The 14,295-nt window shown below is 46.8% G+C and overlaps 1 protein-coding gene across 1 annotated transcript in view; it reads right to left on the bottom strand.

The window, feature by feature from the left end:
- USP32 (ubiquitin specific peptidase 32) overlaps nucleotides 1–14,295 on the bottom strand; it is a 219,618-nt gene that overhangs the window by 113,894 nt on the left and 91,429 nt on the right. The window contains exon 4 of the mRNA XM_087717114.1: nucleotides 13,402–13,520. Coding sequence (XP_087573240.1) covers nucleotides 13,402–13,520 — 119 coding nt within the window. The remainder of the gene's footprint in view (nucleotides 1–13,401; nucleotides 13,521–14,295) is intronic.

Genomic DNA, 14,295 nt, shown 5'->3' with positions numbered 1-14,295 from the left:
TCCCCGGCACAATTTTTACAAAAATACACCATTAGGACCGAGAAGGCAGAGGAGGGACAGACCGTGGTTATGCCTAACAGCAGAATTGGATCATTTCTATCAGTGTCACACAGCTCTTACCAAGAGGTGTTCTGCAGGTAACATGTTCCAGGTTTTAATACCGGTAATAGGCGTTTTTACCTACAGGCAGTCCTCAACATATGACCACAATTGAACCCCAAGTTGATGTTGCTAAGTGAGAAAGTTGTTAGGTGAGTTCTGCCTCATTTTACGACTTTCCCGGTCACATTTTAATTTCATTGAAAGTTTAATGAAAAGAAGGACTAGGGGTGACATGATAGCAGTCTTCCAATATCTCAGGGGTTGCCACAAAGAAGAGGGAGTCAAACTATTCTCCAAGGCACCTGAGGATAAAACAAGAAGCAATGGGTGGAAACTAATCAAGGAGAGAAGCAACTTAGAACTGAGAAGAAATTTCCTGACAGTGAGAACAATTAATCAGTGGAACAGAAGTTGCCTCCAGAAGTTGTGAATTCCCCAACACTGGAAGTCTTTAAGAAGATGTTGGATAGCCATTTGTCTGAAATGGTATAGGGTTTCCTGCCTAAGTAGAGGGTTGGACTAGAAGACCTCCAAGGTCCCTTCCAACTCTGTTATTCTGTTGTTTGTGAAGTAAATCACTGCGCTTTAAAATTAGTAACACTGCTGTTAAGTGAATCTGGATTCCCCGTTGACTTTGCTCATCAGAAAGCTGCAGAAGATGTTCACCAGGACACTGCAAGCATCACTAATGTGAGCCGGTTGTCAAGCATCCGAATGTAAGTCACTTGACCATGGGGCTGCTGCAACGGTTGTTAAGTGGGCAAAATGATCATGTCACTTTTTTCAGTGCCGTTGTTATGTCGACACAGTCACTAAGTGAACTGTTGAAAGTCGAGGACTACTGTACTGAGCCGCATCATAGTCTGGAAGGAGAAGGAAAGAATTGGGGATAAGCTAAGGCACTGAGCTTGTCGTTCAGAAAGGTCAGCAGTTCAGCAGTTCGAATCCCTAGCACCGCGTAATGGAGTGAGCTCCCGTGACTTGTCCCAGCTTCTGCCAACCTAGAAGTTCGAAAGCAGGTAGAAAATGCAAGTAGAAAAATAGGGACCACCTTTGGTGGGAAGGGAACAGCGTTCCGTGCACCTTTGGTGTTTAATCATGCCACATGACCACGGAGATGTGTTCGGACAGCGCTGGCTCTTCGGCTTTGAAACAGAAATGAGCACTGCCCCCTAGATTTGGGAACAACTAGCACATACGTGCAAGGGGAACCTTTACCTTACCTTTACTTACTACCGTGTTTCCCCAAAAATAATAGTCTTATTTTCTTTCGCCCCCCGAAATCAGTGTTTGGCCTTATTTTTGGGGAAGTCTTATTGTTTTTGAGGTGCAGGAGATGGCGAGCGTGGTCACCTCATGGCTGCTGCTGTATTGCAATATTTTTGGGGAGGGCTTATTTTAGTGCATGCGCTCCAGTGGTGGGTTTCAAAAATTGTTTGAACCTACTCTGTGGGTGTGGGCTCCTTTGTGGGAGTGGCTTGCCGCCCATGTGACCGGATATGAAGATGCTGACGACACTTGTCAGAACCATCTTAAATTACCTCACACACAGCACTGGCATGCATAAGAATGTGATGTAAACTTGTTTTTTAAAAGGCATCTTTGGTTTGCGTTAAAACAACTTCAACACACGCAATGTTCTGATTGCACCACAAACGCAGTAGTCATCCTTACCTTTCACAGAGGCACTGAGGTTTATAAATATGAGCATGATAGTGTAGAATAATCATATCCAAGGACCAGTGGGGGGTTTCAAAAAGTTTTGAACCTCTTCTGTAGGTGTGGCCTGCTTTCCGGGTCCATTGGTGGAACCTCTTCTAACCGGTTCGGTAGATTTGACGAACTGGTTCTACCGAATAGGTGCGAACTGGTAGGAACCTACCTCTGATACACTCAAAAGCCCAATGTGGCTTATTATCCTGAGAGGTCTTATTTTCAAAGAAACGGGGTAAGAGGGAAGAAATGGTCAAGGAAGCAAAGGCTGTAAGAACCACAGGAGAGAGTGATGCTATTATCTTAGACCTGGAGGCAGGGAGGGCCAAAAACACCCAATTAGTCTTCTAGATTCAAGAGAGCCATGTTCAAACAGCTAAAGGAAAAAGAAGAATTCCACCGATAAAAATCCTGAGAGGTGAACAAAACAGTGCCAGGGTGGGCTGAGAAATTTGGGGGAGGGGGGGGGGACATAAGACAGCTCAGTCCCAAACTGAAAACATACTGTAGGGAAGAAAAATACCCAAGGGAACAATATTGATAGGATCAGCAAAGAGCTCTTGGGAAAATTGAGAAAGAAAAAGGATAAGGTGTTTTTTTTTTAATGGAAAGAAGGGTGTATGGGGGGGGGGGAGGTAGGGTGTTGAAGAACAACTCACAACTGTGAAGATGGGAGCAAGAAAGTTAATGCTCGAAATGATCTGGAGCAATAAATGCTAACAATAATAAAAAGTGGGGTTTTCAAATAAATAGGAAATCACTGAGGATATTTACCTAGTTTGGGGAAAGAAAGGTCTGCAGGAAAACCACCAAGTTTAGAGAGCATCAAAGGACGCTGTAGTCCTTCCTGCTCCTCCTCCTCTCTGCAATCCCCACTCCCTTCTAGCACTGATGATGTCACCTAGTTGGGTAACGAAACGTCTGCAAGAAAACAACCAAGCTTGGGCAGCAACACGGAGCCCTCATTTCAACCCTGAGCTACAATTAAAGTCAATTTGGGAAACCAGATTCATTGAGCCGCCATGTGACTAATTTAAGAACCGCGGTGGCTCACTTAACAAACGAGGCAAGAAAAGCTGTAAAATGGAGCAAACTCACTTAACAATTTTCTCCCTTAACGACCTAAATTTTGGGGTTAATCTGGAACCCTGCTCCCGTAGAGTTCAAACTTATTTTTTAACGTGACCCGTCAAAACCGCGTTCCACAAAAGCGCGGTCGACGAAATCGCGTATGTGACGTCATCACAACGCAACGAAAAAGATCAAAAAATTGAAATAAAAATTAAATTACAGCAAGCCGATTCACATAAAGGTAAGGGTTAGGTTAAGGGTTAGGGTTAGGTTAAGGGTTAGGGTTAGGTTTAGAGCGTTAGCGTTACGTTTAGCGTTAGGTTAAGGGTTAGCGTTAGGTTTTTCGTTAGGTTAAGGGTTAGGTTTAGGGTTAGGTTTAGGGTTAGGTTTGGGGGGGGTTAGGGTAAGGTTTTCGCTTTATTTTTACATTTTTCGATCTTTTTCATCGCGCTGTGATGATGTCACATACGCGCTTTCGTCGACCGCGATTTTGTCATCCGCGGTTTTGTGGTACAACCATTTTTTAGATTTTACCCTAAACTTTATTACTTTATTAGGTAACTCATGATGGAGAATACAACAATAGCAATAGCACTTAGTTATACCCTATTATACCCTGAAAATAAGACCTCCCCCAAAATATTGCAGCACAGTAACAGCCATGAGATGACCACGCTTGCTGCCTCCTGCGCCTCAAAGATAATAAGACCTCCCCCATAATAAGGCCAAGTGCTTATTTCGGGGGTCAAAAGAAAATAAGACCCTGTCTTATTTTCAGGGTAATAGGGTATACTGCTTCAATGTGCTTTTACAGCCCTCTCTAAGCGGTTTACAGAGTCAGCCTCTTGCCCCCAACAATCTGGCTCCTCGTTTTAATATACACAATATAGACCATAATACTCCTTCCTCCTCATGTTTTCCTTACAACAACCCTGTGAAATGAGTTGGGCTGAGAGGGAGGGACCGGTCCAAAGACACCCAGCCAGCTTTCATGACTAAGGTGGGACTAGAACTCACCATCTCCTGATGATTGGTCCAAAGTCAGCCAGCTGCCTTTCATGCCTAAAGTGGGACTAGAACTCACAGCCTCCTGATTTCTAGGCCAGCGCCTTAACCACTACCCCAAACTGACTGCAATTTCAATATCATGCTGGTTTTCGAAATGCCATTTGGAATTGAAATCTGGATTGCTGCCCGTCTAGGATGCTCTGGGCCAGGGGTTGACCTGGAAGGTCGAAGGTTCCTTCCAACTCTATGATTATTCTCATCAGGCACTGGTATGTTTTGAGAACATCTGGCAATCCCACAGAGACGAATCCCCCACTGAATGTGTCTAGGGACTTGGCTTGAGCCTTCTGAAGGCACGGAAAGAAAACCGCCATGTACAAGGCAGCTGTGACTGCAGCTGGCAAGTCGTCAGCTGGCTTAGTTGCCTTGCCAAGTACTGAAAGCACAACTGGCTGCCAAACGCATATCTGGTGCCAACAGCCTCTCTCACCCCACCCATAAGGCGAAATCCAAATGCCAATCACCATGTACGGGAACTGATCACAAATACTTACTGCTCTTAGAAGTATTTTCTATATATTAGCTAATTGCAACACAGGTAGTCCTTGACTTGTAACAGCTCATTTAGTTGTCAACTCGCAAAGCACTTGTGGCCTGCTCTCGAGTTGCCATAGGAAAGGAGGAAATGGGAAACCGATGACATGGCATGCACATTCCAGACTTATCTCTCTCAAGGCTGTATCCCAGGGTTACTTAGTTGCCGGAGGGGAGTGATCTCTACAACCCCGAAATTGCCCCATTGGTGAATGTGATTGATGATACACTCTGGGGGAGGAGGGTCATGATTGGGGCCGTAAATTACATGAGGTCAGAGCTGGCTTTTCTTGGGAACCAGCTGACATGAAGTTCCTAATAAATAACTGCATTTCTTTTGAAGCTTGGCTCGAGGCTCATGATTTAATTAGGGCATCAGTCAGAACCCTGACATTAGTGACCACTCAAAATTACAACAGCACTGAAAAAAATGACAATTTCTTCACACTTATGACCATCCCCAGGGTCACATGATTTACATTAGGAGAATGCTTGATAACTGATTCACATTTATGACGGTATGCAGCACCCCAGGGTCATGCGATTGCTCTTTTCTGACCTTCTGACAAGCAAAGTCAATGGGGAAGCCAGATTCACTTAACAACCATGTGACTAATTTAAGAACTGCAGTGATTCACTTAACAAACATGACAAGAAAGTCGTAAAATGGGGTAAAACTCACTTCTCACTTAGCAACATAAATTTTGGGCTTAGTTGTGATCGTAAAATGAGGACTACCTGTACTCTAAGGTATCCAATCTTGGCAACTTGTACCTGCGTACTTCAACTCAAGGGACACGGTGGCTCAGTGGCTTAAGGTGCTGAGCTTGTCGATCAGAAAGATTGGCAGTTCGATGGTTCAAATCCCTAGCATCGCAGAATAGAGTGAGCTCCCGTTACTTGTCCCAGCTTCTGCCAACCTAGCAGTTCGAAAGTACGTAAAAAATGCAAGTAGAAAAAATAGGAACCACCTTTGGTGGGAAGGGAACAGCGTTCTGTGCACCTTCGATGTTTAGTCCAGCCAGCCACATGACCATGGAGACTTCTTCGGACAGCACTGGCTCTTCAGCTTAGAAATGGAGATGAGCAACACCCCCTAGAGTCGGGAAGGACTAGCACATGTGTGCGAGGGGAACCTTTACCTTTTAATCTTTACTACTTATATAACTATCCTCCTAGTCACAAGCAGCCCATCAGAGACGGTTATCTGTTTCGCCCACACACAGAGGAGGAAAGAGGGGAAATCTACCATCACAAATGCCCTTATTTGACACTGGAAAAGCAGCCATCTTGGGCGACACAGAGAGAGGGGACACACAATGAATCCTTTACATAAGTACACATAGCGAACAGAACTGCCAAGTTTACAGCTAAGGCAGATGATCTGAGAATCGGTTATACCAAACAGATTGGGGTTGTGTGATGTATTTACTCAGATGCTGATTTATTTATTTATTTGTACATTGTGCATATTTTATTACTAAATTTTCCTGTTATCTATTTTACCCTGGACTTACTGTATAAAACGCACCGGAGTATAAGACGCACCAAGATTTTGAAGAGGCAAATTAAAAAAAAAAAGTTTTTGCGTTCTGCAGACCTCCCCCAAATGGCCCATTTTTCATGAAAATGGGCCCGTTTTTTGTCCAAAAAAGGGGCATTAATAGCCTTTAGGAGGCTTGTAGAGTGCTCCTAGGGGCTGGGAGAGGCAAAAATGAGCAAAAAATGGCCTGTTTTTCGCTAATTTTTGCCCTCTCCGGCCCCCAGGAGCACTCTGGAAGCCACTGAAAGGCTATGCACAGCCATTATTGCAAAGGGGGTGGGGTTTCGGGAGGCCTAAAATGCTGTATTCAGTGTATAAGATGCACCCAGATTTTCACCCTCTTTTTTTGAGGGGAAAGGGTGCGTCTTATACTCCGAAAAATACGGTATATCCTGTACAAATGAAGGTGAATATACGTGTCCCGGGATTTTTTGAGGGATCCTTGATACTCCCTGAGCTTGCTTGTTTTCTTGCAGATGTTTTATTAATCAAACATCATCAGTGCCAGTAAATACTTACTAGCACTGATGATGTTACTTAGTTGGGTAATGAAATGTCTGCAAGCAAACAAGTAAGCGCAGAGATCACCAAGGACTTCCACAATCCTTCCTGCTCCTCCTCCTGTCTGCAATCCTCGCTCACTTCTAACACTGATGATGTTACAAAGTGGGGTAATGAAACGTCTGCAAGAAAACAAGCAAGCTCAGAGAGCGTCAAGGACTCCTCATTTCAAAAATGAACTACAAATATTCTCCTTTATTGGCAGATTAGAAAAAATAGCATAATGTGAGAAAGGTTGTTAAAACATCTGGGCAATATAACATGGGGCAGTGATGGTGAACCTTTTTGGCACAGAGTGCCCAAATGGGAAAGCACATGCATGTGTGTGCACCGGAAATCCGAATAACAGCTGGCTGGTGCGCGCATGCCTGTTTTGGGGGAGTTTTGGGGGCCGTTTTCAGGCCATTTTCTGGGCAATTTTCAGATTGTTTGGGGGGCCTTTTTCTGGGCCATTTTCAAGTCGTTTTTCAGGCTGTTTTCGGGCTGAAAATGGCCTGAAAACAGTCTGGAAAAGGCCCGGAAACGGTCTGAAAAACGTCCTGTTTTTTGGTCATTTTCAGGCACTCTGCGCTTGCGAAGACCAACTGGCCAGCGAGCCAAAAACCAGAAGAGAGGGCTCTGCATGCCACCTCTGGCACGCATGCCATAGGTTTGCCATCATGGACATAGGATGTGATTTTTTCCCCCATTTCTTTTAAATCAAAACCACTGAAGAAAGAGCTGACCTTGCTCAACCACAGCATGTCGTCTAACGTCCTGACTGAATCTTTCCCACAGGCTGAGAGGGAAGAGTGCGTGTTTCCGATCAACTTTCAACACATGAGAGACCGCCTCCTGCCAATTACCTCCCTGCGACCAGTTAGATCACATAGACTAGGCCTCCTCCGAGTTCCATCTGCCAGTCAGTGCCGACTGGCAACTACACGGAGGAGAGCCTTTTCAGTAGTAACTCCGACCCTTTGGAACGATCTCCCCGTGGAGATTCGTACCCTCACCACCGTCCAGACCTTCCGCACAGCCCTTAAGACCTGGCTAGCCCGTCAGGCCTGGGGACAAAGATAACCTGTCCCCACCCGAATGATGAATGAATGTTGCTTACTATTCTACTTCTATGTATTGCTTGTGTCTATTGTCTGTATACCCCCCCCCCCTCATTTTATGTAAGCCGCCCTGAGTCCCCTCAGGGAAAAGGGCGGCCTATAAGTACTAATAAATACTAAATACTAAATACATATCCCATCAAATTAGATTGACAATACAAGGGGCGCAACTGACGGGCTTTGCAGAATTTGAATCCTCAGGTATGTCATTTTAACCGCACTCTCTCCTGCTGCTTTTCACAGACAGAATGTTAATGAGCCACAAACCCAGAGGGTGTGCAAAGGATACCCAGAAAGCCAGCAACTTTGCACCTCAGGACTCATTTATGAAATTTGAATGCTGTCCTTTCCCCCAGCCACTGCCGTGACTCCCCCCCTTGGGACAACCATGATCTGGATGATTGAGAATCTCTACAGACTGGAGAAGACTCCTGCATTGAGTCCCTTGGACTGCAAGGCCATCCAACCGGTCAGTCCTAGAGGAGATCCACCCTGACTGCTCTTTAGAAGGCCAGATCCTGAAGGGGAAACTCGAATGCTTTGGCCACCTAATGAGAAGGAAGAAGGACTCCCTGGAGAAGAGATGCTGGGAACGATGGACGGCAAAAGAAGAAGAAGGGGACGGCAGAGAACGAGGTGGCTGGATGGAGTCACCGAAGCAGCCGGCGTGAGCTTGAATGGACTCCAGAGGATGGTAGAGGACAGGAAGGCCTGGAGGAACGATGTCCATGGGGCCGCGATGGGTCGGACACGACTTTGCAACTAATAACAACAACACAGACTTTTAACTATACAATTTGGGATGAACCCCCTTTGAATGGTGTGGGAGTAGGAACGGATGTCCAGAGGAGAAATTGCAGACTACAGGAACCATTATAGGTGACCCTGAGGACACAGATAAACCTCCAAGTGCTTCAAGGACCTTCCAAAAGGATGCAAAGGACCATCTGTCTGCAAAGAGTAGAAATCCTTCCATTCCCCACCATTCAGTCAGAGCTGAAGAATCTTCTCGGATGAGAAGCAAAACATCTTCAAAAGAATAAACAAGAAAGTCCAGTTGCCTCCTGAAAAAGCCCCATTGGGGCAACCATGACCTGGATGACTGTGAATCTCTACAGACTCCACCCTCCCACACACACCTAGTGAGTTTCCCGGAAAAAAATCCAGTGCAGTAAAATCATAGGCCAGAGTTACCCAACCTCTTCCAGCTATGAAGGGAGATTCCGTGTGAGCAGCAGGGAAGCATGGTGCATGCACCTCCATTTCTGCAAACCCAGTTCTGAACGGCACTGCGGCCCGGGGGTTTGAGAACCCCCATGGTAGACCACCGAACATTCAGAATGGGAAATTAAAAATATATAATAATAATATCCAAAATGAAGCTATAAAGGTGGCAGCCAGCAGAAGGCGGACGCGCAAGTTGGCTTCGCGCTTCACCCTGGTGGCTTAGGGGTTAGAGTGCAGTATCGCAGGCAAAATCTGCCCATTGTCTGAAGTTCGATTCTGGCAGGCTCCAAAGTTGACTCAGCCTTCCATCCTTCTCAGGTCGGTAAAAGGAAGACGCAGATTGTTGGGGGCAAGATGCACATACTTTGTAAACTGCTCATAGTGTGCTGTAAAGCACTATGAAGCGGTATGCAAGTAGTCCTCAGCTTACAACAGTTCACTTCGTGACTGTTCGACATCACTGAATAAAGTGACTTACAACTGTTTTTCACTGCCGCATCCCCCTGCTCACGTGATCAAAATTCGGATGCTTGGCAACTGGTTCATATTTATGACAGTTACAATGTCCTGGGGCAGAGGTCTTCAAACTTGGCAACTTTAAGACTTGTGGACTTCAACTCCCAGAATTCTCCAGCCAGCTGGAGAATTCTGGGAGTTGAAGTCTACAAGTCTTAAAGTTGCCAAGTTTGAAGACCTCTGTCTTGGGGTCGTACGATCCCCTTTTGCAACTTTCTGACCGGCAAAGTCAACGAGGAAGCCAGATTCACTTAACAACCTTATTACTAAATTGGCAACTGCAGCGATTCACTTAACAGCGGTGGCAAGAAAGCTCGTACAATGGGGCAAAACTCACTTAACAAATGTTTCGCTGAGCAGCATAAAATTTGGGTGCAATTGCGGTTGTAAGCCGAGGACTACCTGTACAGGCAAAGAAATGAATCTGTACAGGTAGTCCTCAATTTACAACCACCGTTGGGACCAAAAATTCTGTTGCTGAGCAAGAAGGTGGCTAACTGAGCAACTACAACGATTCACTTAACAACTGTGGCAGGAAAGATCGTAACATTTCTTGCCATGTGTCAGCCGAATCTCTAGCATGGGGTTTGAGTTTGCTGCATGCTTGCTATCGGCTGCCATAGTAACGGGGAGGGGCGGGCATGGTATTTGGGCTGGGGAAGTGAGCTGGTGAGGTGAAGTCCCATGTGAACTGAAAGGGAGGTTTGCTCTCAAGAATTATTGCGCTGCTGAGTGGAGTTGTTTACACCCTGTCAAGGCCAACCATCCTGAGACTCCAGATGCGAGAAATATCTGCAGAGGAGCTTTCCCATAACATCGTACTAGACATTGATAGGACTCTTAGCGCTGGACCCTGGGGGCAGGGATTTGGGGAAACTTTCAATCTGTAACTTTCGCAGCTTTTGAATCCGATCTTGCCTTGCTTTCGCTGCTATCATTTCCAACTCAGTAAAAGTACCTCTTCTCTATCTCAATGGAGTTGGGGGTTTTCTTGTGTTTTGAACGGAGGCAGGCCTGACACCACAGTTGTTAAATGAATCACTGCAGTTGTTAAGTTAATAACACAGTTGTTAAGTGATTTCGGCTTCTCCATTGACTTTGCTGGTCAGAAGGTCGCAAAGATTGATCACATGACCCTGGGTCATAAGTACATGCCAGTTGCCAAGCATCTGAAAATTGATCATGTGATCACGGGGATGCTACAACAGTTGTAAGTGTACAAAACAGTCATAAGTCTCTTTTTTCACTGCCAGGGTAAATTTCAATGGTTGCTACCATGCTTCCCCGAAAATAAGACAGGGTCTTATTTTCTTTTTGCCTACAAAATATGGCTTGGGCCTTATTATGAGGGGAGGGTTTATTGTTTTGGGGTTGCCGGGCAGCTGCTGTCGTGCGATCGGGCTCCCAAAGAGCCGGGCACAGCCTTATGGGCGAATGGCTGTGTTGCACTGTCACAGCAGCGCAACACAACAGCCATGAAGCGACCACGCTCTCGAGCAACCACCCGGAAAACCCCCTTTCCAGCCGGGCACAGCGACATTCACTGACCTAGGGGTATCGCCAAGCTGCGTCAGCGCCTGTTCGCCACCACCCAGCTCCCGCAGCTTGGCGCCTTCAAAATGCCAGTGAATGGCGCTCTGCACGGCTGGCGAGGGGGGTTGCGTGAGCGGCTGTTCTACTCTCACTCAGGCGCCTCCCAGCCTCACGATGCCCTGGCCCAGCTCTCCCTGCAGAGCCACAGCACCTCCGCTATCCCAGCATGGCTTTTTCTGCTGCTTGCAAACCAAGTCTTCCAGCAGTGGCTGCTCTGGGCGTACACTCTATGGTTGTATGCTCTGCCGGCAGCTGGCCCACAATCATAGAGGGTACGCCCAGAGCGGCCACCGCCGAAAGACTCTGTTTGGAAGCTGCCAAAAAAGCCATGTTGGGATGGCGGCGGCAGAGGAGGTGCCCTGGCTCTGCAGGGAGAGCTGGGCCAGGGCGTCGTGAAGCTGGGAGGCGTGCGAGTGGGAGCGGAACAGCCGCTCACGCAACCCCCTTTTCCAGCCGTGCAGAGCACCATTCACTGGCATTTCGAAGGCGCCAAGCCGCGGGAGCCGGGCAGTGGCGAACAGGCGCTCACGCGGCTTGGTGATACCCCTAGGTCAGTGAATGGCGCTGTGCCCGGCTGCAAAGGGGGTTTGCCGGGTGGCTGCTCGTGAGCGTGGTCACTTCATGGTTGTTGTGTTGTGCTGCTGCGACAGCGCAACACGACTGTTTGCCCCTGAGGATGTGCCCGGCTCTTTGGGAGCCCGCTCGCAAGAGAATAGCGGCCCGGGAACCCCTCTCTTCAGCTAGGCACAGCACTGCTCACCAATCTAGCAGTATCCCGAAGGCGGCAAGCAACGCAATCACCTTTGCCTCTCCCTCCCCTCCAATTCCCGCGGCTTGGCACCTTCGGGATACTGCTAGGTTGGTGAGCGGCGCTCTGCCTGGCCAGAGGTAGGGGGTTGTCCAGGGGGCTTATTTGCGGGGAAGGGCTTATATTTTTGCCCACCAGAAAGTGTGCCATGGCCTTATTATGAGGACATGTTGTATTTTCGGGGAAACATGGTAAATGAATGGCTGTAAGTTGAGGATTACCTGTATCCCATAACTCTTTGCAGAAAAATACAACCTGGGTCTTCCTTTTGGGGTGGAGTTTTGAAATTACAGGGGTTCCCTGTGAAATTACAGTGAGTAAAAATTGGGGGCTCAATTGTGAGTGTTTGGTGAGGACTACTTCTATAATTTCTCCTTTACTTCCTGTCACTTTTTTGTGACTTATAAAAACTTATAAAACTAGATAAATCCCCAACCTCCTAGCCAGAGGTGGTATTCAGCCAGTTCTAACCAGTAGCAGAAATTTTGAGTATTCGGAGAACCGGCAAATACCATTTCTGACTAGCCCCGCTCCTATTCTATTCACCGCCTCCCAAATTCCAGCTGATCAGCTAGGTCTTCTTTTGTTGCCCTGCACAGAAGAACGGAACTGGAAAGCAGGTTAGCAGAGTAGGGAGGGGAGGGAATGGGGATTTTGCAGTATCCTTCCCCTGGAGTGGGCAGGGAATGGGGATTTTGCAGTATCCTTCCCCTGGAGTGGGCAGGGAATGGGGATTTTGCAGTATCCTTCCCCTGGAGTGGGGAGAGAATGGAGATTTTGCAGTATCCTTCCCCTGGAGTGGGGAGGGAATGGAGATTTTGCAGTATCCTTCCCCTGGAGTGGGGAGGGAATGGAGATTTTGCAGTATCCTTCCCCTGGAGTGGGGAGGGAATGGAGATTTTGCAGTATCCTTCCCCTGGCGTGGAGAGGGAATGGGGATTTTGCAGTATCCTTTCCCTGGAGTGGGGAGGGAATGGGGATTTTGCAGTATCCTTTCCCTGGAGTGGGCAGGGAATGGGGACTTTGCAGTATCCTTCCCCTGCCATGCCCACCACGCCACGCCATACCACGCCCACAGAACCAGTAGTAAAAAAATAATAATCCCACCATTGCTCCTAGCCCTTTCCCTCCTATTGTTGATACTTCAAACCCTTAAGTCACACATTTAACCTCTTAAATACAAGGAGCATTAAACCGAACTCTGTTATATCAAAGGCTTACTCTACAATACATGAAGCACAGCCAAAGTAAATGTTTATTTAAAAATGGAACAAGGGATGCCTTGGCCAGATGACAGCAGAGCTTGTTCCAGTTAGACTGTCTCTCAAGCTATCGCCAACTGATTTTCAGGAGCAGTTATTTAAAGTGAGTATGTGATATGATTTAATGCAGGGATATGATTTAATACATTACATTTAAATAATAATAATAATAATAATGCAGCAGTATTACCAAAATTAGCATCATTAAAAGAGGCTTGATATCAAGGCAGAATAACGATACCACTGAAAGGAAGACAAATGAATTGAATGTTAAATAGAAAGTGGCGAATTGTCAGGAATTACCTCCAAGAAGCATTTTTTAAGACATTCAGGGATTTTCCCATCAACTATGAGAAGCATCCTCTCCATCTCTTCACGGGCGACATGGCTCCCAGATTCATTGGAAAACAGGCTGAAAATATCTGAGAGAGAAGACAAAATCATGTACATATGATTTCTGTGCAAGTCAGAAATTGTGATACAGCTGGTGATGTCCATTATTTCAGTGTTTCTCAACCTTGGCAACTTGAAGTCCACAGGACTTCAACTCTCAGAATCCCCCAGCCAGCATAGCTGGCTGGGGAATTCTGCGAGTTGAAGTCCACAGGACTTCAAGTTGTCAAGGTTGAGAAACACTGCATTATTTCATATCATTTTAGAAACAGAAATAGTTACGCTCTTAAAAGTGTTGTGGCCCGCCAGCAGCAAGCAGAGCTGGCAGCAGATTCGGACAGTAAGGAGGTTGGGTAGGAAGATGGGCCAGTCCTGGAGTCTGGGGAAGGCTCTGATGAGGGTTCTGTGTCGGAGGCAGAGAGGGGGCCAGGACCGTATGCCAGTTATCAGCTGCCTGAGATCTGAGAATCTGAGATCAGTGGGGTCGAAGAATAGCTGGAGCCTGTTCCTGGTGTGCACATGTGCAGAGTTGCCAGACGAAGCGAACAGCTAAGGAAGAAGGGTCGACTTGGGAGTAAGGCCACAGGTGGACGGTGGATGGCCCCTCCCATACGGAATACAAGAGGAGCAAAAGGGGAGTGGAGTTTGCAGGAGACAATGAGTTCATTCCTGCATTCTTGCCAAGTATTGCGGCGTCTGAAAGATATCGGCCTGGCCACTCTCCAAGCCCGATAAAGGCTAGTAATTATGAACTATCTTGAAAGATTGTGGTTGGGACTTTGCTGGAGAGGAATTCACAGTAAA

Source organism: Thamnophis sirtalis, unplaced genomic scaffold, assembly GCF_051295495.1.
Source record: "Thamnophis sirtalis isolate CommonGarterSnake01/CBP01778 unplaced genomic scaffold, rThaSir2_p1.2 scaffold_6, whole genome shotgun sequence".
Taxonomy (NCBI): Eukaryota; Metazoa; Chordata; class Lepidosauria; order Squamata; family Natricidae; genus Thamnophis; species Thamnophis sirtalis.
Note: the sequence above shows the minus strand (reverse complement) of the source record. Positions and strands in the feature narration are given on the sequence as shown.